The sequence below is a fragment of the Heloderma suspectum genome, chromosome 5, assembly GCF_057233095.1.
Source record: "Heloderma suspectum isolate Gila_16-S chromosome 5, 16-S_ref, whole genome shotgun sequence".
NCBI classification, from domain to species: domain Eukaryota; kingdom Metazoa; phylum Chordata; class Lepidosauria; order Squamata; family Helodermatidae; genus Heloderma; species Heloderma suspectum.
The window spans coordinates 85,390,423-85,415,437 of NC_139462.1; the positions used below are offsets into that span (position 1 = coordinate 85,390,423).

General features: G+C 39.9%; 1 protein-coding gene across 2 annotated transcripts in view; it reads left to right on the plus strand.

Annotated features, from left to right (window-relative positions):
* The window catches only part of TENM3 (teneurin transmembrane protein 3), a 445,596-nt gene that overhangs the window by 359,819 nt on the left and 60,762 nt on the right, over window positions 1–25,015 (plus strand). Inside the window, exons 14-19 of one of the 2 annotated variants that reach the window (XM_084856497.1) lie at window positions 389–415; window positions 2,249–2,269; window positions 3,178–3,324; window positions 13,986–14,202; window positions 15,726–15,845; window positions 16,231–16,492. In XM_084856497.1, the coding sequence (XP_084712623.1) occupies window positions 389–415; window positions 2,249–2,269; window positions 3,178–3,324; window positions 13,986–14,202; window positions 15,726–15,845; window positions 16,231–16,492 (794 nt within the window). The remainder of the gene's footprint in view (window positions 1–388; window positions 416–2,248; window positions 2,270–3,177; window positions 3,325–13,985; window positions 14,203–15,725; window positions 15,846–16,230; window positions 16,493–25,015) is intronic. The other variant, XM_084856499.1, reaches the window with a different exon arrangement.

The following is a 25,015-nucleotide window of genomic DNA, read 5'->3' on the forward strand; positions in this document are numbered from 1 at the left end:
TTCATACACTACATAGCTGCACTAAATGAATTGAAAACCAGAATTCTTTATGACTCTGATTAGGTTTGCTCTACATAAAAAACAAGGCACAACAAAAACAGCTATAAGGAAGGAACCGAGGAAACAGTAGACTTCGAAATGGGGTGCTTTTTGGATCTGAAGATGCATTTTTAAATGACGACTATTTAATCACGCTATGACTGTATATTTGCTATAGAAAAAAATCATGTACATTTAAAGCAGTGGAAAATGTACTTCTTCCCTGCAATGTAAGACCTCTCTTTTCAGCAAATCACTGCTCTTTCTGTGTGTGAATTCTGAACAATTCCTGCCCTACATGACTCTTCTGAAATGTCTGTCTGTTCTCTTTTTCTTTTCAATTCTCAAGCTCACTATTTGGATAAGATAGTTAAAGGTACTGTATACTTGCTCTTCCTTGACATACTTCCATGTATCTCTGTTTATGTTATAGTAATCATTCCACTAGACATGGCAATTGCAGCATATTCTTATATGTACTTCATGAGTTATAAATTTCATTCACGTTACTTTCCATATGCCTTGGATATAAGAGATGAAGACTTTTAATGTTTTTGTTGCCTGTTAACATTTTACTAAGCAATTTGCAAGTTTCACTATATTTTGTGTAAGTGAATTAGCTTTGATAGTATGAAAAAACTGAAGATAGCCATGCATTTGCTGTTTGTGGTTTTTAAGCCTTCTAGCTTTTGTTGCTGGAAGGAATGTCCTAGTAAATGTAAAAAGATAATAAAAATGAAATATTTGTCACAGGGTAATAAAATCTCATAGCCTCAAGAATACATTTATATGAATGAAACAATTAGCCAGGATCCAACCACACCCCGCCATGCATGGGCAGAAAGCACTGCTATGCACACACATACAGGGGTCTCGGTGTTTCCTTCCAGCAGTAGCCTCTCATACCTGACTTTGGGGGCTTTATGGCAGTTCGAGGGGGTTGCCACTGGAGGGAGAAGCTGAAAAGTTCACACGCTCAAGCATTATACTGTGTATGGTGCTTTGAGTCCTGGCAATTGAACTTGACAACAAGGTCTTTAAATTTATGGAAGCTCACTAAATGTGTGAAAAATATTGAATGGCTTCAGTGTGCTTTTATTCAAAGTTTTAATCTCCATTTTTAAAGAAAGCTGTGTGCAATGAAATAATTATACTTTGTAGGGGAAATAAGTATTGGGATGGAAAGGTTAATGCAAGTAACTACTTCTTGAATAATAAAACAAACCACTGAACAGCAAACATTATCATATCTTCAGTTATGGTAGAAGTTTGGCAAAAAAAAAATGTTTAAAAAAATTATCACCAATACTCCCCATTTTCCAGATTGCCTTTCTTCTATTCCTTATTTGTGCTTTTTCATTAGAGTATGGCAATATTCATGGCAATATCCAGGCTTTCGTATAATCACTCTTGATCACATTAGATTGTCCACAGTGCTGTTCCAATAGGACAGATAAAGCTGTGTGTCCTATGTAACGAAGTGGAGGAAACGTATTTCAGAAGTAAAATGTACCTTAAAATGTGCAAATGGCAAACAGTGCCAAAAGAAAAACAGGCAGCCAAATCGAATCTCAGCCTGGCATGATGACATGATATCCATAACTATAACTTCATCATACCTTGTCATGAGACGCTGCTATGATTCCCTTCCATCTGTAAGTACTAATTTTACTAGAGGCAATGATGCCCATAGAATTATTGTTTAATTTGTGCTGCATAGGTGGAGAAAGGAGTACATTAATAATTATTTAAGCTTTAATTAGTAGCCACAGGAAGAGATTCTTCCAACCACATTTGCAAACCAACAGGAATAGGACACTATTCTAATTCCCAGAGACAGTATACAGATAAAACTTCAAAAGCTGGTGGCACAATTTATATTTCATGCTGTGTAAAGTTACAAATAACTGCTTTGTCCTAAAATATCTGATTTGTAGCCACTGATTATAATTCTACTTCTGTACGTGCTTATGTGAATGTCTTACCCACAGTCATAGATAAGGAATACCAGAATTCTACATATATATATCTATATATATCTATAAACTGTCATCATCCTCATACAGGTCATGTTGGCTGCATGCCAGGTTTTCATCAGTAGGAAGTGACAGATACTGTTTTTGATGTACTGTTAGATGGAAAAAATAGAGCTTGGATATATTAAATAATTTTAATTGTTTCCCAAATTTTCCCTCCTTGGCCATAAAAGCAGACAAGATAGGATATAAAGGTAACAGCACAAAAGCCTTAGGGAGATTGTCACACAAAAATCACTCTCCACTATCTGTCTTGAAGCACGTCACTACCGTGTTTTTGTTCAGTCTATCAATGTTTTATTGTGGTCCTTATGGTATTTCATTTTGTCCGTCCTAAGTAATCAAATCTGCACAGCTATTACATTTAGTTGGAAATCCTGTTGGTCCTGTCCCATCCGTATGCAGCCTGAATCCTAATGTTTGTTAGAATAGACGCTAAGCTGCTTCACTATTTCCTGGGCTTTGCTTATTCTGTGAAAAGGAATGTACTTTTGGCATAAAGTATAGTCATTGAAACTGACCTATACTTTGTGCAATTATTTAATGCACTGTAATTTCACATGAATATATGGCAACTCTGAGGCCAGATAAAATTAATGTTAACTTTTATTGAGTGCAGAGGAGCGCACCTACTTTGTAGTTTCAAGGGATTTATTTAAAACAACAAGGATTTAAACAAAATCTATAATGTCAAGTAACCAACAATGCATATACACAAAATATTATCTGTTCTGTACGTGCAGAAGCCCTATTGTTTTACTTAGAATCTGTGTGGTGTGCTATGATCACATTGCCTGCTGCTCTGTTAAAGAAGATGTAAACATAATTTTGTCTGGCCTGCAGGTATTTAGTGGTTTCTTGGATATATTTCCTGCCTGCACAGGTAAGTGGTGTCTCAAGTGTCAGACCAATCAAAGATGCCACTTAGTTAAGAATTAGAATGCCAGGTAATGTTGCTGTTACTCTCCATGTGCAATTACAGTATTTGTGCTGTTCTGAAGGCCTGTTCCCAGTAAGTGTCCCCTGTTTGTATTTTGATTAGATTTAGAATTAATGTAATATTCAAATTACATGCAGTGTCCTTTCTTGTCTGTTTTGACAGAGGGTTGCCCTGGCCTGTGTAATAGCAATGGAAGATGTACTCTGGACCAAAATGGCTGGCATTGTGTTTGTCAGCCAGGATGGAGGGGAGCAGGATGTGATGTCGCCATGGAAACTTTATGTACTGATAGCAAGGACAATGAAGGAGGTAGGAGAGTGAAATTCCTGCACTGCAAAAAACATTGTAAATTTATCGGCTTCCCAATCAGGTAAAAAAATACTGCTGTGAGAATGATACTGAGCTTTTACTACCTGTGATGAAATACATTCAGGAATGTGCTACAATATTTATTGCCTTCATTTAGTATGCTATCAAATTCTTAAGAGATGGTTACAGCAGGCAAAATATGTACATCGAAATCCATTAGTGAGCATTAGGTTCCAAGTGGTAGTATTTTATCTAAGGGCAAACATAATATTGTAATTCAGTGAGCTTTGTAATAATGCTGTGTAACAACAAAGAATAGTTTGTAAAATCCACATTCAGGCAAAGTTTTCAAGATGTACATGTTGAGAAACAATTTAGTAAAAACTTCACATTTCCTACAGATCTATTCAGCAACAATCTCATCCTACTAAGTGTACTGCTACCACAACAAAATTTCCTTATGTGACTCCATCTTTGACTCATTCCTGAGTTCTTCTCCTGACAGTTCTCACTGCTGAAGATCAAGATTTTTTTGCAGCTGCACTAGCATTACTATAGTCTTCCCTGCCTTCCATCACAATGTTCTTCTTTATCTTTCTTTTCTCCCAGCCCTAATTCCAATTCTAAATTATATTGTCTGTGCCTCCAGTTCTGCAACTCCATCACCTCATGATTTTTGCCCTGTTTTTCTTTCCCTCTCTTATCTGAATAATTCTGTATCCCAGGCTTGCACAAATTGGGATCCACCATGCAGAATGCAGCCCACAATCATGGATTGATTGATTGAGTTGTATGCTGCCCAACTGGCAAAGGCCCTCGGGGTGATTTACAATAATACAGTGTATTATGACCTACTGTACCAGATGCTTAGAAACCCCACTATGTCTGCAGTCCCAGACATAAAACAAAAGAAGACATTTATTGAGCTTCTTGGGGAGGCTTGGTTGGGTTACCATACCTAGGATTGCCAACAAGCTGGAAAAGTACTGGCCCAGCCAGTTTGCAGGCATCTACTCCCCATTTTGGAAAATGTATTTTTCTATGTTTGTGCATGCATGCATTCTCATTACCCATGCATGTATACAGGAGCAAAAGAGACCAGGAAGGAAGCTGTGCATGCAACTACATTCAGTCAACATGGAAAAAGTTCAAATTGTGCTGCCATACCCACCCTTTGTCTCCAGGCCTGAGATTTCCTATTATGAGCAGCCATGAGGAGGAATCTGGTTGATTGGAACAGCAGGCAGCTGCCAGATGAGGTGCCTGGAGACTTGTATAAAAGAGAGGGAGAAAGGGAAAGCGAATTGCCTCTGTGTGTTTCTTTTCTCTGTGTGTGGTCAGGCGTGTGTGTTTGGAGGGGGATACACAGTGGGAAAATGCTTTCTAGGTGCTTAGTTCAAATCACAATGTTCTGCATATTGTGACTTGACATAGTATGTAGCTGACATTGTCTTTCATAACTCAAAAAACAGGCAGTATTTCTCATGTGCTATAGATGCGCTTGAATTTTGTTGCTTATGGCTAATTTAATTGAGTAATCTCCTTTGCATGATTTTGAGTTCTCTGCTATGGTCTCGCTGATTTTCCTGTACCCCTCAGTGTTTCTGATCTATAAAATTTACAAATGCTTTCTAGAATATATCCCAAAATTCGGTAATAATATGCTGCATACACGTGACAACATGTCATCTGTAGTCTACAGCAAGATTCTCTTGCTTGGATTAGGCACTTTAGTTCCCCCTTTTTGTTTCCAATACGATTGTGTAGTCAGGGTTGTAAGTACTTGAAGGTCTACATGGAAGCTGGACATACAGGGAAGTTGGGGGTGGGATTTATGTGCGCACCCACATTCCCCTACCCAGTTTAGCCCTACATGCAAGCAGGCTCATGCCTGAATAGCACTTATCTCTCAGCCTAACCTGTTTCTCAGAGTTACTGTATGTATAACATGAAGGAAAAACTCTGAACACTTCGGAGGAAGAGCTGGGTACAAATATGGTAAATAAATAAACTCGGATTTCAGGTGCTTCCCGGCGAGGCTTTTATTTAAACATCCTGCCTCCTTCTTAAATCATTACACTACCATGTAATGGGGTTCAACATGTTGCTGAGGTACATTTCCAGTTAACAGTGATTCATTAGATCTGTTGCTTAAGATTCAGGAATACAAGGGTGGCTCTGCTCAGATCTATAATAGCGCTTAAACACTGGTTTTAAAATCTTTACACTGCCTGCCAATTTGTTTCCGAGCAAAATATAAAGTGCTGGTTCTTACCTTTAAGGCCTTACATGGTATCTTAGGGAATGCCTTCTCCCATACGTCCCAGTCTGCCACCTAAGGTCCTCTGAAGGCTATCTGCTGTGGCTGCCTAATGTGAGATTGGCAGCCACATGCAAGAGGACCTTTTCCTTTGCCTCCCCTCAGTTGTGAAATGACCTGCCGGTTGAAATGCACCTGCTGACCTCTTTGAAGGTTTTAAAGCAGGAATTAAAGACTCTATTATTCTGGCAGGCCTTCCCTTTTTAGTACTCTTGTTCCTTTAGTACTCTTGTTCCTTTGTAACTTGTATACTATTTTTAAGCTGTGTTGTTTTTATTGTTGGATTTTTTTGTTAAATTGTTTTTAACTTCGAACACTGCCTAGAGTATTCATATCTAGGCAGGTTAGAAATTGAATAAATACATAAAAAATAATAAACAAATATCCTTAAATTTGGGGGATTTTGTGGGGAATTTTTGAATATTTTATGCATATTTTGTGAATTATTTAAGCTCTGGGATAGCCACACATTCAGCAGCAAGCAGATAGAAAACTATGAAACGTGAAATGTTACTAGATTCTCCTGTGCTCCAGTCACAATTTAAATACAAGTGGAAACATAAAACAAATGAACCCTCAATAAGAGCCAGAAGTATCTAATGGCAGAAAAGATGAATGTTAGTAGTCTCCCTGAATGTAAAAGTAAGATAGATGCTAGGCACAGCAGTGGAAAGAAAGGAAGGCTATACCAAAGAAATTCTGAATGTTCAGGTCTTGTTCAAGTTACAATGAACTGTACAGAAGTATAGGTTATACAGATTTCTTTCCTGATTTTTATTATTTTATAACATATGAATGTAGAGACAAAGTGATTGTAAATATGACTGTATATATGATACTGAGGATGCAGTCCTATAGGAAAGATGCCCATAGGACGAGGGCTGTATATATGACATTGACGACAGAGTCCTATAGGATAAATGCCCATATGACGGGGGACTGAATACATGACATTGAGGATGCAATTCTGTAGGACAGATCCCATGGGATAGAGGCCTGTATATATGACACTGAGGATGCTGGTTGATCCTACTATGAATTCTGTTTCTAAGAAGTTTTTTTTTCCTGTGTGTGAGAGAAGGGAGAATGCCTCTCCTAAGCTAACATTGACACTCCAGTTTTTGAAAGTTATATATATTTGTGTGTCCTATTAATCAGAAGGTCACCACTTCTATATAACCAAAAAAGAGGAAATGTATTGTCATAAAAGAAGACAAAGAGAACACAGATGCACATAAATTTTGCACGTGCTAATTTATATGTATATATGCAAATTTAGAAATCATTACTATCATTTAAGTAAGAAATACAATCCATCTCACCACAGTGGGGAAAATTGTGGTCAGGTGACCTGTGTGTTTGATCAGTCTTCTCTCGGGGTGCTGATGGGCTCCTGACCTCCCTTCTTATGCTTCTTTATTTTTAAACTGGACTTCGACATGAAAGCTCTTTAAAGAGGGGACACCTTCAAATAGAATACTGTCCTCTGTAAAATAGAACACATGGCCACTATTAATCATGTTGTTGTTGATCAAAATATTTTTGTACTTGATCAATACAAAATGCATTTAATCAATACAAAATGTATTGACTAAATGTAGCAACTCTAATAAAATGGTGCATATTGTGGGTTAAAGGAGGGTGGAAATAAAGAGACAAGACACAAGTAGTTGGTATAAAACCTGGGCCACATTTATTAAAATTGATCAGATCTGCAAAGGGAAACCTAAGCAGGCAACACCTCAAAGCCAGTGACTACTTGTCATTATATCGGTGAGACATTCGATAACTGTAGTGTGGCATCCTTGATTGCCAGCCTAAAGGACTGCCCAATTCTTGGGACAGGAGGCCTTTCCCTGTCAACCCCCCTCAAGCCACAAAACTCTGAGTGGGTGAGGAGAGTTGGCCTCAAAGGTAATCCTTATCTTCAGGGGCCACAAAGCCCTGAGCTGGAAGCCTCAGGCATTACCAGTCAGCAGAAACGGTGCCTCTGAATGCTCACCATCCCTATTCCCCACCCAAGGTGCCTGCACATGCCTGCCATGAGAGGACGACAAGTTTCTGCTCAGTCATTCCCACACACACACACCTGCACAGGATTACTTCCAGCAGACCCCTTCTCAGATCAGACAAAAACAAATCGTTGCCCAAGTCAGACAAATGGACCCTGTCCTGCCTATAGAGCTACCTCCGCACATGAGGAATCTTGGGATGCCCTATAATCCCATCACCCTGTTTAGCTAAGGAATTGCCTATTTTTCTATTCACCTTCTTACAGGCCCTGTGAAGGGCCCGAGGATCAAGACCATCCCTCCAAGCCAACTGAGGCAGTAAACGTGACCACATAATAACAACTCGCAGCCAACAATGCCAGATAACAAGTGCCAAGAACACATTTCTTTTTCCTTTTAAAAATAAATCCATAGGAACTGGAGGTTTTTTCCCCATGGGGCAAATAGCAGGTTTGAGGAGGTAGAGAATTTAAATCAGGAAAATGATGCAGTAAGAGAGTTAAACCCCCACTCCCCCAGCATTGTGGTCTTGATTCAGTTTGGGGGTCCTACAGCTGCTTTTATCATATATTTATCAAATATTTCAGGAGATACTGATCACAGATGTCCTGCATCATGTCTAGTTTGACTCTGATAGCAGTCTTAGAATGGAATACGTTACGAGGCCCTGACCAAACAAGCCACGACTTCTGCAAAAGGCAAAGTCCAGTTAAAGGCTGTTTCTCCTTTATGAATAGAATTCATTATTCAGGACTTGCTAAAATAAATCATGTCTGTGCTGTTCTTTTTATGTAGAGTCAGTGATAAATTCATTTCCTAGTTTAGTGGCCCTTTGTTCGTGCCATCACAAGATGTTGGACAGATTTACTGCATTTCTGACTGGGTCCTCCTAGTTCAGTATCAATATTTGATAGTGACCAAATACAGATTGGTGTCCTCTCCAAGAACAGATACCACAACCACCACTCCAAACTGCTGACAGTTCATTAAGGACTTCGCCTTGAAGCATCCAATCTAATAGCTGTTAGTATCCCAATCCATCATGAGATTGGCCACACCCAAACAGTTCTACCTTGGTTTATTAAGATGAGATATGCATAAGCCCTTTATCCGCATGTTCAACCCTTTCCCTCCTCCCTTCGCTACATGAATAATCAAACTACAAATTGTTTAATTTAACCTTAGTTTCCCATTTCATCCAAACTGGGAAACCGTAGTTATCAGCTTCAGAACAAGCCAGAATATTAAACTGTGGTTTGAAGATGGTTTATTATCTTTGTTCCAAAGCTGGTAACCATAGTTTACCAGTTCAGCCCAAAAGGGAAAACTACAGGTAATTGCAATTAACTATGGATTAATCACAACGCACATGAAGGGAGGAATGAAGTGCAGGCACAAGGCTCATGCGTACCTCTGCTCCATTGTCCAAATTTATAAATATTATTGCAGGGAATCTCTATGCCATATTGAAAATTACATTTCTTTACTTTAAAATGTTTCCTTTTGATTTCATTGCTTGCTGTACAATATGTAAAAACAAATTTTGTGTATTTTTTTTTCAACGCCCTCAAGATTTGATATATGCTTCAGTTGTTCATCCTTAGTTACTGCCTTCCTTAGCTGAAGAGGCTTAATCTTTTTATCATTTTCTACTTGAAAGGTTTTCTGTAGCACCTGATTATTTTGTACATTTTATCTGAACAGTGTCTAGTATGCTGTTTGAAATGTGAAGATCAGAAGTGCACATGGTATTCAAGGGGGAATGAACCATGTATTTTTATATAGGGACAATCTGGTATAATGACAATACTTATAAAAGCTCATAGATTTTTGTTGACAGGTTGTTAAACCTTGGATTGTGGATTAAGCTATTCTAAATACAAGACTATCATATAGTACTGATAATGATAATTTAGTAGATTTTCTTTGAATGTTTTTCTTAATTTAATAATAAATAGTTTTTAAACCATCATAGACGGGTGCAATTTTTCATCCCAGTTACAATAGACCAATGATTTTGTGGAGGCATTTCACCTTTGTTATTTTACACATAGGGCAATAGACTACTTTGTAGAAAGCATTAGCTGCATAAATACAGAGAGAGGATGAAAAATGTTTTCGTAAGTTAGAGGGAGCCAGATTCATAACCATCCGTCACTTGCTTGGGCAAGTAGCTGATAAACTTCATAGAAAAATAACAAACAGTGTGCCCCTGTATCTTGACTGGTGAAAATGAGATTCTTTCCCTGATTGATGTGAGTGGAGAGGCTTGTAAAAATGCATTTCCAGCTGATTAGTTCAGAAGATGTCAATCTCACACAGTTTTATGACCTGCAGTCTACATGCCAGATGTACATTTGCTTTTTATAATGTAACAAAGATGAATGACTAAATTTGCGCATTCCTCTTTGGCAACTGTGCTAAATATTGCCTTCAGGACGACACAGAGGTGTAAAAACAAACAAAGCAAAGCCCACAAAGAAGCCTATTACAGCTTTTAACAATCTAGATAGGAAATATTAGACACCAGATTTTGAGACTAACTTAGAGTGGTTGAAACCAGATTGGCGAGGCATGTCTCTATTATTAGACCTTTGAAGGCTGCAGCCTATGTACACTTATCTGGGAGAAAGTCCCATTGAACACAATTGGACTTGCTTCTGAGTAGACATGAAAATGGTTTTTAAAAAATCATACACAAATATGTATTTTAATTGAATTAGTAACAGGCAAAACAAAATAGGTGAATAGGTTGTGTGCGCAACCATCATTTCTCATCACCTGTGCATTTTAAGAGACATAAGTAGTGATTACACCTGTATCTTAAGATGTATGTAAGTGTATACATGTAGCGAAAAAATTAATGAACTTTTCTTAGCAGACTACATGCATGTTACCAGTGTGTTACCCTTCTGATATAACATGTTCATGTATCCTTTTTAAATGAACATGTCTATTCCCACATCTTTTGAATGTTGTTTCTGAAGTAGGCTCAAAAGAAAGGGAATCATGTTTTGACTACTGAGCCAGAGCACACATTCTGATGTGTTTGAATAACCACATAATGAACAATAACTTGTAGATGCTGAATTAGTTTGCTTTCTGGGTCTGTGGTTAAATCATGTAGGGCTGGGTAGCTCTCTCTCATATACAAACATATTTTTAAAGATAGGTAAGAACTTCTTGCTCTCAATCCTCACAGAGTTATAAAAAAGCCCTTCTCTGTGAGCCCCTGCCAAAGGAAGTGAGGCGGGTGGCTACTAGGAGGAGGGCTTTTTCTGCTGTGGCACCCCAGGTCTGGAATGAGCTCCCTAGTGAGGTTCGCCTGGCACCTACATTGTATTCCTTTGGGTGCCAGGTGAAGACCTTTTTATTTTCCCAGGCATTTTAGCATTTTAGCTTTCTAAACTTTTAGCTTTGCTGTTTTAAAAATTTGTATTTTAAACTCCTGCACTGCTGCTAGGTTTTATTGTGGTTGTATTGTTATATTGTGGTTTTAATGTTCTATATATTTTAAATTGTTTTATTGTGTGTTGTTTGGTTTTAATTTTTGTGAACTGCCCAGAGAGCTTCGGCTATTGGGCGGTATAGAAATGGAATAAATGGAATAAATAAATAAATAAATTTCAGAGGCATTGTGTTTCAAATCTAGATGGACCTTGCGGTTTTTCCCTGAATTTCAATGCATCTCTCACTACCATAATTAGTTACCCAAACTACTTTTTTATTATTGGAGATTAACAGTGCAATCCTATACATACCTACTCATAAGTAAGTCCCATTAAGTTCAATGGAGGTTACTCCTGAGTACATGGTTATAGGCTTGTAGCCGCAAAGTAATTTGGGGGGTAGGCTTAAGGAGTTGGTAAAAAGGAAATGAAAGGGGAAAACTAGGTGGGTGTGGGTTGTTTTTACGCACCTATTATCTATTTAGATTGAGGCCACAGTGTAAAGTTTATTCTAAGAGCAAGTTAATAAACCATGGCATTTAATTTAGTGGTGGCTAAGAACCAAAAAAGTAGTGAGGTTGTAGTATTAAGTGATGCATAGACCTGGAGGGAGCAATCCAGTGGCCCCGAGACAGCATCTGACAGTCATAGGGTACCTTGGATTCCCAGTGCTCTGACCTCGGAGTGCTCTGACCTCAGAGGGGGGAATCGGAGCTCCAAGCCCCTCCTCGTCACAGCCAGTGCTGAAAGAAACCTGTTGGCTGCTCTCCAAGGTTGGGAAAGTGGGCGGGAAGGGGAAGAGACAGGAGAGACCAGGATACACGCTAACCTAAGGCGTCTCCAGCCTCCTTTCCTCCCCCCTCTGAAATGCCATCACTAGACTGGCAAAAATGTGCCGTCTAGTGAAAATGCAGGGCGGGAGGATCAAGAGGCAAAGATCGCCTCCACCGTTCCTCCTGCCCTGCATAGGATGTCTGTAAGCCTCAGGGTTCAGTTGATTACTGTCAACGCAGTAGGATTGCTCCCTAAGTGATAAATAGGAGTTGCCCCAAAGGACCTGCTACCTAGAGAAAATGATTAACATAAATAATGTGAGAAGCAAGCAGAATAAACACACAAGCAGAATAAAGTGGATTATGTCTTTCAGATATCAGCTCAATTCTACATTTGTTTGTTTTTGTTTTGCTTTTCTAGTGCAGTGAGAAGGAAGCTTCATTTTATTGTTAAGGGGATGTTAAATGGGGAAATGTAGAACAAAAAAACAACATAAATGGAGGATGAGAAGTAAAGTAGACAGGTAGGAAAAAATGGAGGGAACTGAGGAGGGTTGCCGAAGGCATGACATCAGGTAGAGCTTTAGGCTTTGGTACAGACAGTAGTTAACATTTCTTTCAGCGCTCTACAGCTGGTCAGGAGTTCTAGTCTGAAATATTTATCATGGTGATGTATAAATGGTATTACTGAATAGAAATGGCTTCTTCAGATGTTGTTTCAATATATTTTTAATAAAACACTGAAAGAAATACTCGCATATAAATTGCAGTTTATCATGTACAATCAGAGGTCATAATATGAAGAACAAAAACTAGAAAATGAAAGAAATGAGTCAAACTTATTATGTACCAACGTTTTAAACTTGTAAGATTGACAGGATTTTGTTTTTGGCTGGGATAAAGGGGTGAGGAAAAGAATGAAGATCAAGTAATATTTTACCTTAGAAAACATGTAGCTGAAATTTCAATTTTATTAACCTTTCAGGTAATTGCTACATATCTTTTAAAGTTTAGGATTAATTACTCACCAAATTATACATTCCAGAGTTGATGGATTTTAATCCATATCATATGCTGCACAAATGTATAAAATACCCAGGTGTGTACATAATGTGTTTATATTAGCTGGTATTCATCATTAACTGATTTGCATTAAGATATAATTTGCTCGATAGAGGTTGTGTTCCCATATATTTCTTGTCATGTGAAAGAACAGGCGAACTTATCTGTGCTTGTTGCAATGTAGTCTTTCTAGTAAAGTAAAAAGAATCCATCTTCATGAATGTTCTTAAATATTTAAAGGTTACTTGCAGCTCAGGTGCTTTCAATAGGCTCCAAGAAGCAGCCAAACTGGAGCTACCTGATTCTGTTTCTAGAAAACCAAATAACTTCACATAAAAATTATTTTAAAACCCCACTGGAAATTTTTAAATATTTATAAATCAGAATTATGTGCGTTAGCTATATCTGTGCTGGCACTGAAATGAAATTTTGCAGTGATTTGAAATCAGGCACATTTTGAAGACCTCAAATTGAAAAAGTATTCATCAATTCACAACATTTGTGGGTACTTTGTTGGTATGTCCACATCTGCAAGAAATCTGAAGTTTATTGTGGTTTTTTAAAAGTTGTTTCCACTTTCCATAGCATGAAGGTTAGCTTTTTGCTGCAAAATGGAGGCTTTGAGGTATAGAACTTGAATTTCACCAACTGCTGGCTGTATTTCTACAATTAGGGATTTCTTTTGTGTGTCTTCATTTAATTTTTTTGTATTTTGTATACATGTTTGTTTTTATGTGTTTAGCCATTTCTATTGCATCTGCTATTCTGTTATTTATTTTGTTTAGAGCTTTTGTTAGTTTAATAGGCAAAAGTTTCTTTTGCAACATGGACCCAGTTCCATGCTGCTTTCAAATGTTGCTTAATACAAGATTCTTTGGGAAGGTCCTGAAACAAAAGCATGTTTAAAAGTCTCAACCAGTAATATTATTTCTTATTACTTACTCTGCAAAAACTGCTGAGCATGACAATCGGCTTTAATTGCTCCTATAGGGAGGAAAGAATAGGAAGAAGTATTGTTCCTTTTCTTCTGGCTTTTTGTCTGTAGATGGATTAATTGACTGCATGGATCCTGACTGCTGTTTGCAGAGTTCCTGCCAAAACCAGCCCTACTGCCGTGGACTGCCTGACCCACAAGATATCATTAGCCAGAGCCAACAATCACCATCTCAGCAAGCTGCTAAATCCTTTTATGATCGGATCAGTTTTCTTATAGGACCAGACAGCACCCATGTCATTCCTGGGGAAAGTCCTTTCAATAAAAGGTGACCGCATCATTGCTGTATGAAGTCTAAAGTAATATGTTAAGGGCCTTTTTTGTTATTCTGACTGCTAGATTCTATTTCAGAGGTGGTGGAAAATTGCAAAGTCTGAGGCATTGTTTAATTTAATGATTGTATGACTGCTTCATACAAAACTTGAGACAATGGTATTGTATTGCATTACATAGCTTTTATTGTGCTGCGATGTCTAGGTTCCAACAGGGCATTCTGTCAAGGATTATATACATCTTCACTGACCCAGCTGATTTGGGTTAGCACAGTTGGACGTGTATCAAAATGACGAAAATGCCTCAGAAGGGAAGGCAGTGATGCACTTTTAAAGCTGAGCTCAGTAAATAATATAAATTATGAATTAATGTAATAGAACTGTTACCTGCATGACAGTATGATTGTATAAGCTGTTTGCTTGGTGCTTTGCAGAGCAGTTATATACCTGAAAATAAGCTAGTAACTGAAAGCAGGTGTCCTGTGCCTTACTGAGTGAAAGTAGATGATTTACGCTGGAACTCCTGCGTCTGCAGTAATTTAGCTGCATTAATGTAGTTGGGCACAGCAGTTGATTAAAAGTTGTTACACAAATGTTCCTTATTACTCCTTTAAACTCTGTGCTTTGCAGCCCCTGCAGGTTTACAGATTGCCTAAAATTAATTGGCAAAACAATTTTCTTTAGGGAAGTGCAAAGGATGGGAGCTTTAGAAGGAAAGCCTTGAGTTTATAATTGTAAAACATAATTGCTAATTTATTAATTTTGCACACTGATCCAAAATGTTTTGGTTGTGATTCAGAAAGCCCCTTTATTTGCAATCAAGGGATTGTGCATGATAGTGGGGTGCATCCAAAGAGCAGCCCTCTCCTCTTTGGCATATCATAAGTGGCTCTTAAAATTCATGGAATTTAAGAAGATTCATACAGTGCTGTTGTTTGGAAAACGAAAATAAAAATCCTTCCAGATATTAGAGTCATTCCTTACATTTCTCAGATTTCAGCCATTGGTTTAGAAGTAACTTATTTTGGTCCCAGTGAAACCTACATCTATGTGAGTGTGCTAAGTTTGTAGCATTAGCAAGAAAGATGCAACAATTCAGAACACTAGGACTGCAATAGCAAATACACTCACTAGGGGGTATGCCCCATTGGATTCAGTGGGAGTTACTTCTGAATAGACATACCTAGGATTGCACTGTAAGTCACTGTATAGGCAGAAAACAATGTCACACATCACCCAGTGGCAAACCCAGATTTTCCACTGAATATGCTTCAACAAACTGTGGATAGTAAATAGACTTCTTAGTACAATACAAATGTTTGCCATGTTCAGAATTTGCATATTTAGGTGTACACTTAAAACGTCTCAGGCACAGAGACTGTAAATGAGTAAGAGCTTGAAAAGGGACAGTGGTTTAAGATTATGTAAACTAACAGGAGGAGTGTGCCTCTTTCTACTGATGTGCAAGTGCTAATTTGAGAAAATATCAAATGCTCTAATTTTGTATGTTTCCCTACAGTCTTGCATCTGTCATAAGGGGCCAAGTATTAACAGCAGATGGAACACCACTAATTGGAGTTAATGTCTCCTTTTTACATTATCCAGACTATGGGTACACAATCACTCGTCAAGATGGAATGTAAGTTTCCTGGCATGCACTTTAGACTGGAGTACTGAGAATGTAATGTGTCGATCACGACAAAAGTTGTTTTGGTGAATTATTCACCTATACATGGGAAGTAAATGTAAGGGCCACTGCTTCAAACTAAACCTTGCTAAATATTTAGCATATTTTTTGTTTGTATGAACACCCTTTAAATACTTCTTACATTTGTCAGAAAATATGTGTGTAAGGAAAGAGGCTAGTTTTTCCTCATGATTTCAGGCATTGTGATTAGTTCAATTTCATTTTAATTTCACTAAATAGAATCTTATAGAAATCAGAATCATTAAATCTAAATTGTATATGTCTGTGGGCAGGATGTAAATTTAAGGTATCTTAATAAGTATCTGGTTTACATTAGGTTTGACTTGGTGGCAAATGGTGGTGCATCTTTAACACTGGTGTTTGAGCGATCACCATTCCTTACTCAATACCACACCGTCTGGATTCCATGGAATGTCTTCTATGTCATGGACACTCTTGTCATGAAGAAGGAGGAGAATGACATTCCCAGCTGTGATCTGAGTGGATTTGTGAGACCAAATCCTGTCATTGTATCATCACCTTTATCTACCTTGTTCAGAATTTCTCCTGAGGACAGTCCTATTATTCCTGAGACACAGGTACAATACTACTTAGGTCAAAATACCTCTTCTGAAATAATTATAATATATATATTTAAAGGAAAAGAGGCAAATATGGTTAATAACAGAAAAAGGCGTGTAATTTGTATAGCTTTCTTGTAAGCATGTTGGTTATTTAGGCTTGACCTTAACAGTGCTTGGTATTTTCAGTTGTGAGGTAAGCTCACATTGCCTTAGCACATCTTAATCTTCCTAGGCTTTATTCTGACTACTTGAAACCTCATTGCAATGTCAAAGATATATTACACCATGGCATGCCTGTTTGTGCTGGTTGCTCCTATATTCTTTTTATTACATATGATGCCAATTATGCCAATGTGATTATGGTTTACCAAAAAGAACATTGCATATACAAATGAACAATATCCCAGAACTTCAGACAAATTCTTAGACATGGTTGCCCTTTTTACAGAACTGTTTATTTCTCTGAATATCTGGAGGAATGGAATTGGGAAGTATGTTATAAATCTGGTAAAATCTTGTAAGATCGAAGTGGCTCCTGAAAACTGCAAATACTGTCCATGGAAGCAAAATGGAGAACAATATTGGATTAAAGGGCATTTACAGTCAGGGCCAGAAATACTGGAACAAGGATAACTGTTTTGGCAGTTGGCCTCTGTACACCACCACATTGAAGTTGAAAGGAAACATACCCAGATGGGAGCGAAGTCAGGCCTTTCAGCTGTAATTCAAGGGGTTGGACAAAAGTGGGGCACTAACCATTCAGGAAGGACAGCCAGTGGCATGCACACACACCCATCGTTGGTGGCTCATAAGTAATGGAATGAATGGCTGACAAGCACCTGCATGGCCAGGTGTGGCCTGTTTCCTGGGCACCCCATGACCAATCAGGCAGAGAAAAGGCCTGGAGGTGGTTCTGAGTGTTACATTTGCATGTGGTAGCTGTTCAGTGGATCTCCCAACATGAGGTCCAAAGAGGTGTCCATGCCAGTGAAGGAGGACATCATTAGGCTGAGGAAACAAAATAAACCCATCAGAGAGATAGCAAAAACAGTGGGAGTGGCCAACACAACAGTTTGGAACATCCTGAAAAAGAAGGACTTAACTGGCAAGCTCAGCAACAGCAAAAGGCCTGGCAGACCACGGAAGACAACTCAAGTGGATGACCGCAAAATTCTGTTCATGGTGAAAAGGAACCCTTTCACAACATCTAGCCAGGTCAAGAACGCTCTTGCATGTCATTGTCAACATCTACAGTCAAGAGACGGCTTTATGAATGTAAATACAGAGGCTTCACAACAAGGTGCAAACCACTGGTAATGCTCAAGAACCAAAAGGCCAGATTAGCCTTGGCCAGCAAACACCTAAAAAAGCCTGCCCAGTTCTAGAATAAGATTCTTTGGACTGATAAAACCAAGATTTACTTGTACCAGAATGATGGGAAGAGAAAAGTATGGAGAAGGAAAGCAACAGCTCATGATCCAAAGCATACCACATCATCTGTCAAACATGGTGGAGGCAGTGTTATGGCATGGACATGTATGGCTGCCAATGGAACCGGGTCACTGGTGTTTACTGATGACTTGACTGCGGATAAAAGCAGCAGGATGAATTCTGAAGTGTACAGGCCTATACTTTCTACTCAGATTCAGCCGAATGCTGCCAAACTGATGGGACAGTGCTTCAAATTGCAGATGGATAATAATCCAAAACATACAGCAAAAGCTACCCAAGAGTTTCTGAAGGCAAAGAAGTAGGATGGCCAAGTCTTCAGTGGCTAAGTCAGTCACCTGATCTCCACCCAATAGAGCATCTTTTCATTTACTGAAGACAAGACTGAAGGCAGAAAGACCCATAAACAAGCAGCAGCTGAAGGCAGCTGCAGTAAAGGCCTGGCAAAGCATCTCAAGGGAGGGAACTCAGCATTTGGTCATGTCCATGGGTTCCAGACTTCAGGCAGTCATTGACTGCAAAGGATTTTCATCCAGGTATTAAAGGCGATCCTTAAGTTTAAAATGATGTTGGTTTGTTCCATTACTTATGAGCCACCAATGACGGGTGTGTGTGTATGCCACTGGCTGTACTTCCTGAATGGTTAGTGCCCCACTTTTGTCAAACCCCTTGAATTACAGCTGAAAGTCCTGACTTCACTCCCATCTGGGTGTGTTTCCTTTCAACTTCGATGTGGCGGTGGTGCCAAAACAGTTATCCTTGTTCCAATATTTCTGGCCCTGACTGTAAATGTTAAGCTGGCCATATTCAGGGGCCCTGCATTTTATTTATTTATTTCAAAGGCCACTGTTCAAAATAATTTTTTTTCCAAGGCATACAGATACCATGAAATCTTCTGAAGAATTATGTCAATATCAACATTTAAATTAATAACATGATACATCATTATATACCATTTCAGGCCAGCTATCCCATCATAAATTCTAAAACTATTACTCGCAACAGTGTAAAAGGATCAAACAGCAACAGAAACCTTAAGTAAAGGTTTACTGTCTAAGTAAAAATAGACTGAAATTAAATGGCTTTCAGGACCCACCTAGGAAGAAAGTAGGGAGGGAGCTAAACATACCTCTCAGGGGAGGTAGTTCCATAAATATGGGTGTGCTTCTGAAAAGTGGCATCTCTCTGGCTTGTATACATGGAGCCTGTCCCACTTTCAGTTTCACATAGGAAGTAATTTAGGGAGCAGTCCTATAGCCGCTAGACAGCGGCTAGACAGCCATAGGATATCTGGTTTTCTGAGAACTGACCTCCCCTCACTTCTGCACTGCCTCGGAGGCAGCATGGAACAGACCCGTCCTCCGCACTTGCAAGAGGAGCGCAGAGTGGCCAAAAGGGGGCGTTCCCAGAGGGCGGTCCAGGGTGGGGAGGGCGGAAATGTCTCTACAACACATCCAATGTGTCGTACGGCAGCTTCCTCCCCCGCTCTGCCCCCTCACAGCTAGACAGCTGTAATCAGCTGTCTGGCCAAAAATGCAGGGCAGGAGAAGCATGGAGGGAACGAACACCTCCGTGCTTCTCCTGCTCTGCATTGGATAGGCGGTTGCCTCCAAGTTCAGGGGCTGTTGCCTATCTGCATAAGATTGTGCCCTTAGATACAAAAGGAAGCAGGCACTTTTCCAGTATCCTAACAATTTTACACCTGTCATGGTATAAAGAGCAGTGTCATACTGCTCATTGCTAGGCAAGTGACAGCCTGATTCGGTCATTATAATTCCCCACTGAAATAGAGTCAGGTAAGGCCTAGTCTATACATGCAGCAGAATATCTTGAGTTAATAGAATGGACATACACTTCACATGAAAAGTGTGGAATCCCCTATATTGGGTGGGCAACAAAATGACAGATGACCCCCAGCCAGCTCTCCATTGGCCAGATAGTGTCAGGGGCACTCCCCCTCCCTGACTTTGGTCCCCAGCTGATGCACCAGGTGGATCATCCATCAGCCAGGGGGCTTCTCCTGCCCTGCGTCTTCTCCTGTTGGGGAGAGGATGAAGGGCAGGGAAAGCTGAGCTGGCCATTCAAGGAAGGTTAAGGACAAGTGGCTTTGCGACTGCTATCCGTTCCCCACATGAGGAATGAGAAGTAGGAGTGAGGCGTACTCCTCTGAAGCTTGCAAGTGCAGGAAGAGTGCATAGCAACCGCTCCCCTGGGGGCATCCCCCTTGTATCTCCCATCTGTGATCGGGGCTTGGGGAGTGGGTTGGGCAGGGTGCACAGAGGGAGCCCAAGGCTTCAGAGGCCGAATGGGCAACCTCTGCAGACTCAATGAAGCCCATGGGCTGGAGGTTCCCCACCCATGCCGTACATAGGAAAAACACTGCAAGAGGAAAAATGTGATAATAGGGAGCTGGCACATTTCCTCGATGTGCAGGGATTTGTTTTACTTGTGAGGAAGGTTTTAATGGAAGGGAGCATTCACAAATGGCATTTCCCACCTGCAGTCTGAAGTGGTATAATCTACTTACCACCTCAAATTCCACTACTTTGCTCTATTGCATGTGCAGATCAGGGCTAAGATTCTAGGGATGAAATGCTTTCAAAGAATGTATAGATAAACCTGGCACACAAACTGAGGAAAGGTCTCTGGTTTAAACGAAATGGGCTAGTTCGCATGACACAAGGAGCTGTGGCATGTGCTGGCCACTATTATGAATAAGCAAGCCCCAGCTGAGGGTTGCCATGGCTTGTGTTGTGTGAACCGGGCTGGCAGAGGTTATATGATGGTTAAACAATTATTGCGTAACCCTAAAACAGACTGTGGCTTGCATAGTCACAATAGTGGATGGCATGCACTAGGGCACCTCAAGGGTTAATTAGCCCACGGTGGGCTGTTATGTCATCCAAACTAGATCACCATATTTTAATTTTGTTGTTAACTTTACTAAGAGTAGAGGCTAGACCTATATTTAAACCAGCCAGGGGGGTGGGGGGTGCTGAGAAATATTTGACTTATCTACAATTAAACACAGCATACCTCTGAATTCTTTAAAAGAGTAGATATCACTGTAACATTTTCTGATTTGGGGAAAATCTGAAGAAATTATATAAAAGAAAAGGAGGGCACAAAATATTTTATTGAGGTGTCTCTAGTAGGCGGCAGTATTGCAACCGAAACTCTCCCCACGACCTGAGTTCGATCCCAGCGGAAGCCGGGTCTCGGGTAGCCGGCTCCGGTCGACTCAGCCTTCCATCCTTCCGAGGTAAGTAAAATGAGTACCCAGCTTGCTGGGGGAAAGGTAGTCACGACTGGGGAAGGCAATGGCAAACCACCCCGCTATAGTCTGCCATGAAAACGCCAGCGCAAGCGGCGTCCCTCTAGGGGTCAGCAATGACCCGGTGCTTGCACAGGAGGAATCTTCCTTTTCCTCTCCCTAAAATCTCCAGTTCACATTTAGGACTTTCCCACTAAGTTTACTGAAGTATTTTATTGTTTAGGTATTGCTATGTTATATGGATCTACAAATCGTGGCTGAACTTATTATGCAAATACCAATCCTATCACAATTTCAGTTGGATCCTTACTAGGATCATAGCTGTGATTAATTACCAGTTTCTGCACCTCTTCCCATCTTCTCCATGCTTTTGTCATGTGAAGCTTTTAAAAGAAATAAGTTTTAAAAGCTGTGTGTGTGTGTGTGTGTGTAGCTCTTCTCACCTCTTAGGAGTTTTGCACAGGTTGCCTTTTCCCTCTGCCTTAATACCAAACTACAAAAAGGTGGTAGGGGAGAATTGTGCCTGACACTTTTTTCTCTCTCCTTCCACCTTCTGAGCTGTTCTCCATGTAAACAATTAAATGATACCTAATAGTTAATGTGCTTGAGAAGAATCCTCTTGTGCTCCTCTTATCAGGCAAGCCTCAAAAAAGCCCTCAGGAGAGGAGTGAATTACCATGCAAATGTGCCTGTTCTCCCCTGGCTGCCTTGCTCTTTCTACACTGACCTTGCTATTCCTGGCTTATTTACCTATAAATGCTGAGAAAGTCCTTCTGAGCAAGCATTGTGCATGAAGGGAGACAAGTACCTCCCCATCATTCTTTGAAATTCATGAATAACTCCAGTGAGCAGGGGGGAGCTTGCCAGGAAAAGAAAAGCTCTCACTCCTGGCCTGCTGGCAAGGGGATTCAAATCTCCCATACGAGACAAGGGGCCTATACCAGAGAACTCAAATCACATACAGATCAGATCAGTCAAGAAAGAGCCGAGTCACATATTACAGGTCAAAGCATATACACATTATGTGCAGAATGTCGTAGAAAACATCTATCCATTTCACAAATGGGGAACGCTGAGGCTACTGGTCCCAAGGGCAAGCAATAAATCTTTGACAGAGAACTTAAATCACATTCAGAGCAGATTGCTCAAGAAGATGAGCCAAATCAGAGACTAAAGATTGTCACACAAATGCATTCTATGATCAGAATTAGGCAAGTAAGAAACATTTACTCCTTTTTTAGTTGCGTATTTCAAACACACATACACGCTCTCACACCATTCCATATATACACATGAACTTGACAGACAAGTGAACAGAGACATACAGACATCCTCTCATGCCTGCACTCTATGTGTCTCTAGTGCACGCGCGCACACACGCACACACATTGTAATAGTTATTCTGTCCCTCGCCGTGAGGGTCCTTCCATGGTTACTTCCATAGTACTTGCTGTGGAGGCTAAATGTGGCACCTGAAAGCATGTTTAAGAAAATGCGTTACTGCTTAAAATATATCTGTAATAATATAGGAGTAATTTGAAATTAGTGATAATAAGAATCTGGGAATGTAAGGCACTTGTTAGCATATTGAAATATTTGTCCTATAGCATATTGCAAAAACAAGAATGAATTATCAGTGTGAACGTAAGGACTCTTATGTAATCTTATTTCAGGGACTCAAAATACTATTCTATGAAACTTGTATTTTAGACTAAAAATGCCCTCACTCTATTAACATGGTGCGGTGGAAGGGGGACTGATTAAAACATAATCAGTCATTGATGCAGACTAAAAACCTAAAGAAAGGCACAGAATAATTAATCAGGAGCTAGTTCTATCTGTCACCATTATGCCTCTGCCTTTGGTTACTGCAGATGAGATCAAAAGTTCGTTTCAAAATACTACCCATGGCAAGATAGCTTTGATTTTTGGCAATAGCTGATGAAGTTCTCAACTTCATTTCTATAAACTTTTAAAATTTATAATTTACAACACTCGCAGTAAAGTGCTTTGAAAGGAAGAATTGTTTTAGAAAAAAAGTTAACTTTTACACCTTGATTCTATTTAAACTGTACTAATATGAGCAGGTTTTGATGACATGTTGGTACACTGGTGCTATCGATAAACATATCTGATAAGTCTTTTGCAGAAAACCATTAAGTATAGGAGTGTTTTCCCCTTGCTCCTAGCATACCCACAACTCTTGTTGTGGGTATACTGCACAATAGATAATTTTAAATCTTCCAAGCTCTCAGTAATCTTGATAAATCAATATAATTTCAGACTCCCCCCCCCCTAAAAAATACATTAAATTTCTTGGGAGTGAACAGTGTAAATTTGCGAAGAAATGATCAAGCAGGACATAGATAAAGAGTAGGGGAATGTGAGGTCTTTTTAAACCTTTATTTCCTTTTGGTTTTGATCTGCTAAAATCAGTAATTCCATTAACATGAGTTAGCAGCGTTCTGCATGATTTGAAAACAAGCTGGGTTTCTTTGAAAATTGATTTGGCCTATACTATAGAGCACATTAATGCCCCTTTGTTGTCCTTCTGCAGTTTGGCCATTAAAAAATACATAAACACTGGGTAGTATAGTAGTTGGAATGTGAATCCTAAAGAGTGCAACTTTCAGAGGGCCCAGTGTTATGTTAAGAAAACTTAGAGAGCAATCCTATGTCCCCTAGACAGCGCCTGGGGGAGATAGGAGTTTTCAGTTTCCCAGCTCTGAGCTCATAGCCAGGAAACTGGGCTCCTCTCCCCTGCCCCTCATAGCCAGGGTGGAGAGAACTACAGCGGCTGCTCCTCTGTGCCTGTTCGTGCTTGTAACACGGAGCATGGGCAGGGGGAAAAGGGGGCATTCCCGGGGGTGGGGAAGGGAGGTGACTGCAGAAGCTGTTTTAGACAGCTTCCTATGCAGTCCTCAGCCCCATTCCTGCCCCCTCCCTGAAGCTGCGCTTAGACGCCTGAAATCAGGTGATTAAGGAAAACTGCAGGGCAGCCAGAGCATGGAAGGAATCCGCTCCTCCATGCTTCAGCCTCTCTGCTTTGGATAGGCGGTCACCTCTGACTTCAGAGGAAGTCAGAGGCGACCATCTATCTCAGTGGGATTGCGCCGTTATGAGATGACTGTCTCGGCTGAGTCTGATTACTATATATTCTAAAAGTAGACTTCCTCACAATTAGTCTTTCAGTGAATTAATTTACCACCAGGATTTAGTGAGATAGTCTGTGCCAACATGTCTGCTTGCTTTTATCTTTTTACAATGAAATTAAATATATCATTGATGATTCAGCAGGAGAGCTGGAATACATTTGCTTTCTTCACGTGTAAAGCGCCAAAGTGCTCACAAAGCACCTTAAGTGTGGAGTGAAAGCCAATATTAGTTGAAACTGCCTGCTTTATTGCTTCCAGCATTCATGGTATCATTTACTACATTACCTTCATGTTTGTTGCATACATGATCCAGGACCCTTTTCTTCAGCAGCCGTAGCCCATGCCTGGTGCTAATGGCAACAATAGCTCTGAAATGATGGGCTATATTGCTCAGTCCTGTAGAACTTTTGCCTCCAGTTTTTAAAGGAACTCCCATCCAAGGGCACAGGTAAAAGGTAAAAGTCCTTTCAGTCAGAAACAGCATAACACTGTTATAAAGAGGCACATTTTTCTTGCAGTGGATCTATAATAGTTCAGAAGAACAGAGATCATCACTCCACTATTGAGTTATAGTTACCTTAAATTGGATCCTGAAAACCCCAAAGAGAAGGAAGCTTACAGAAGGGGAATGTCCTGTTCCTTCCTCCTCCATTGCATGGC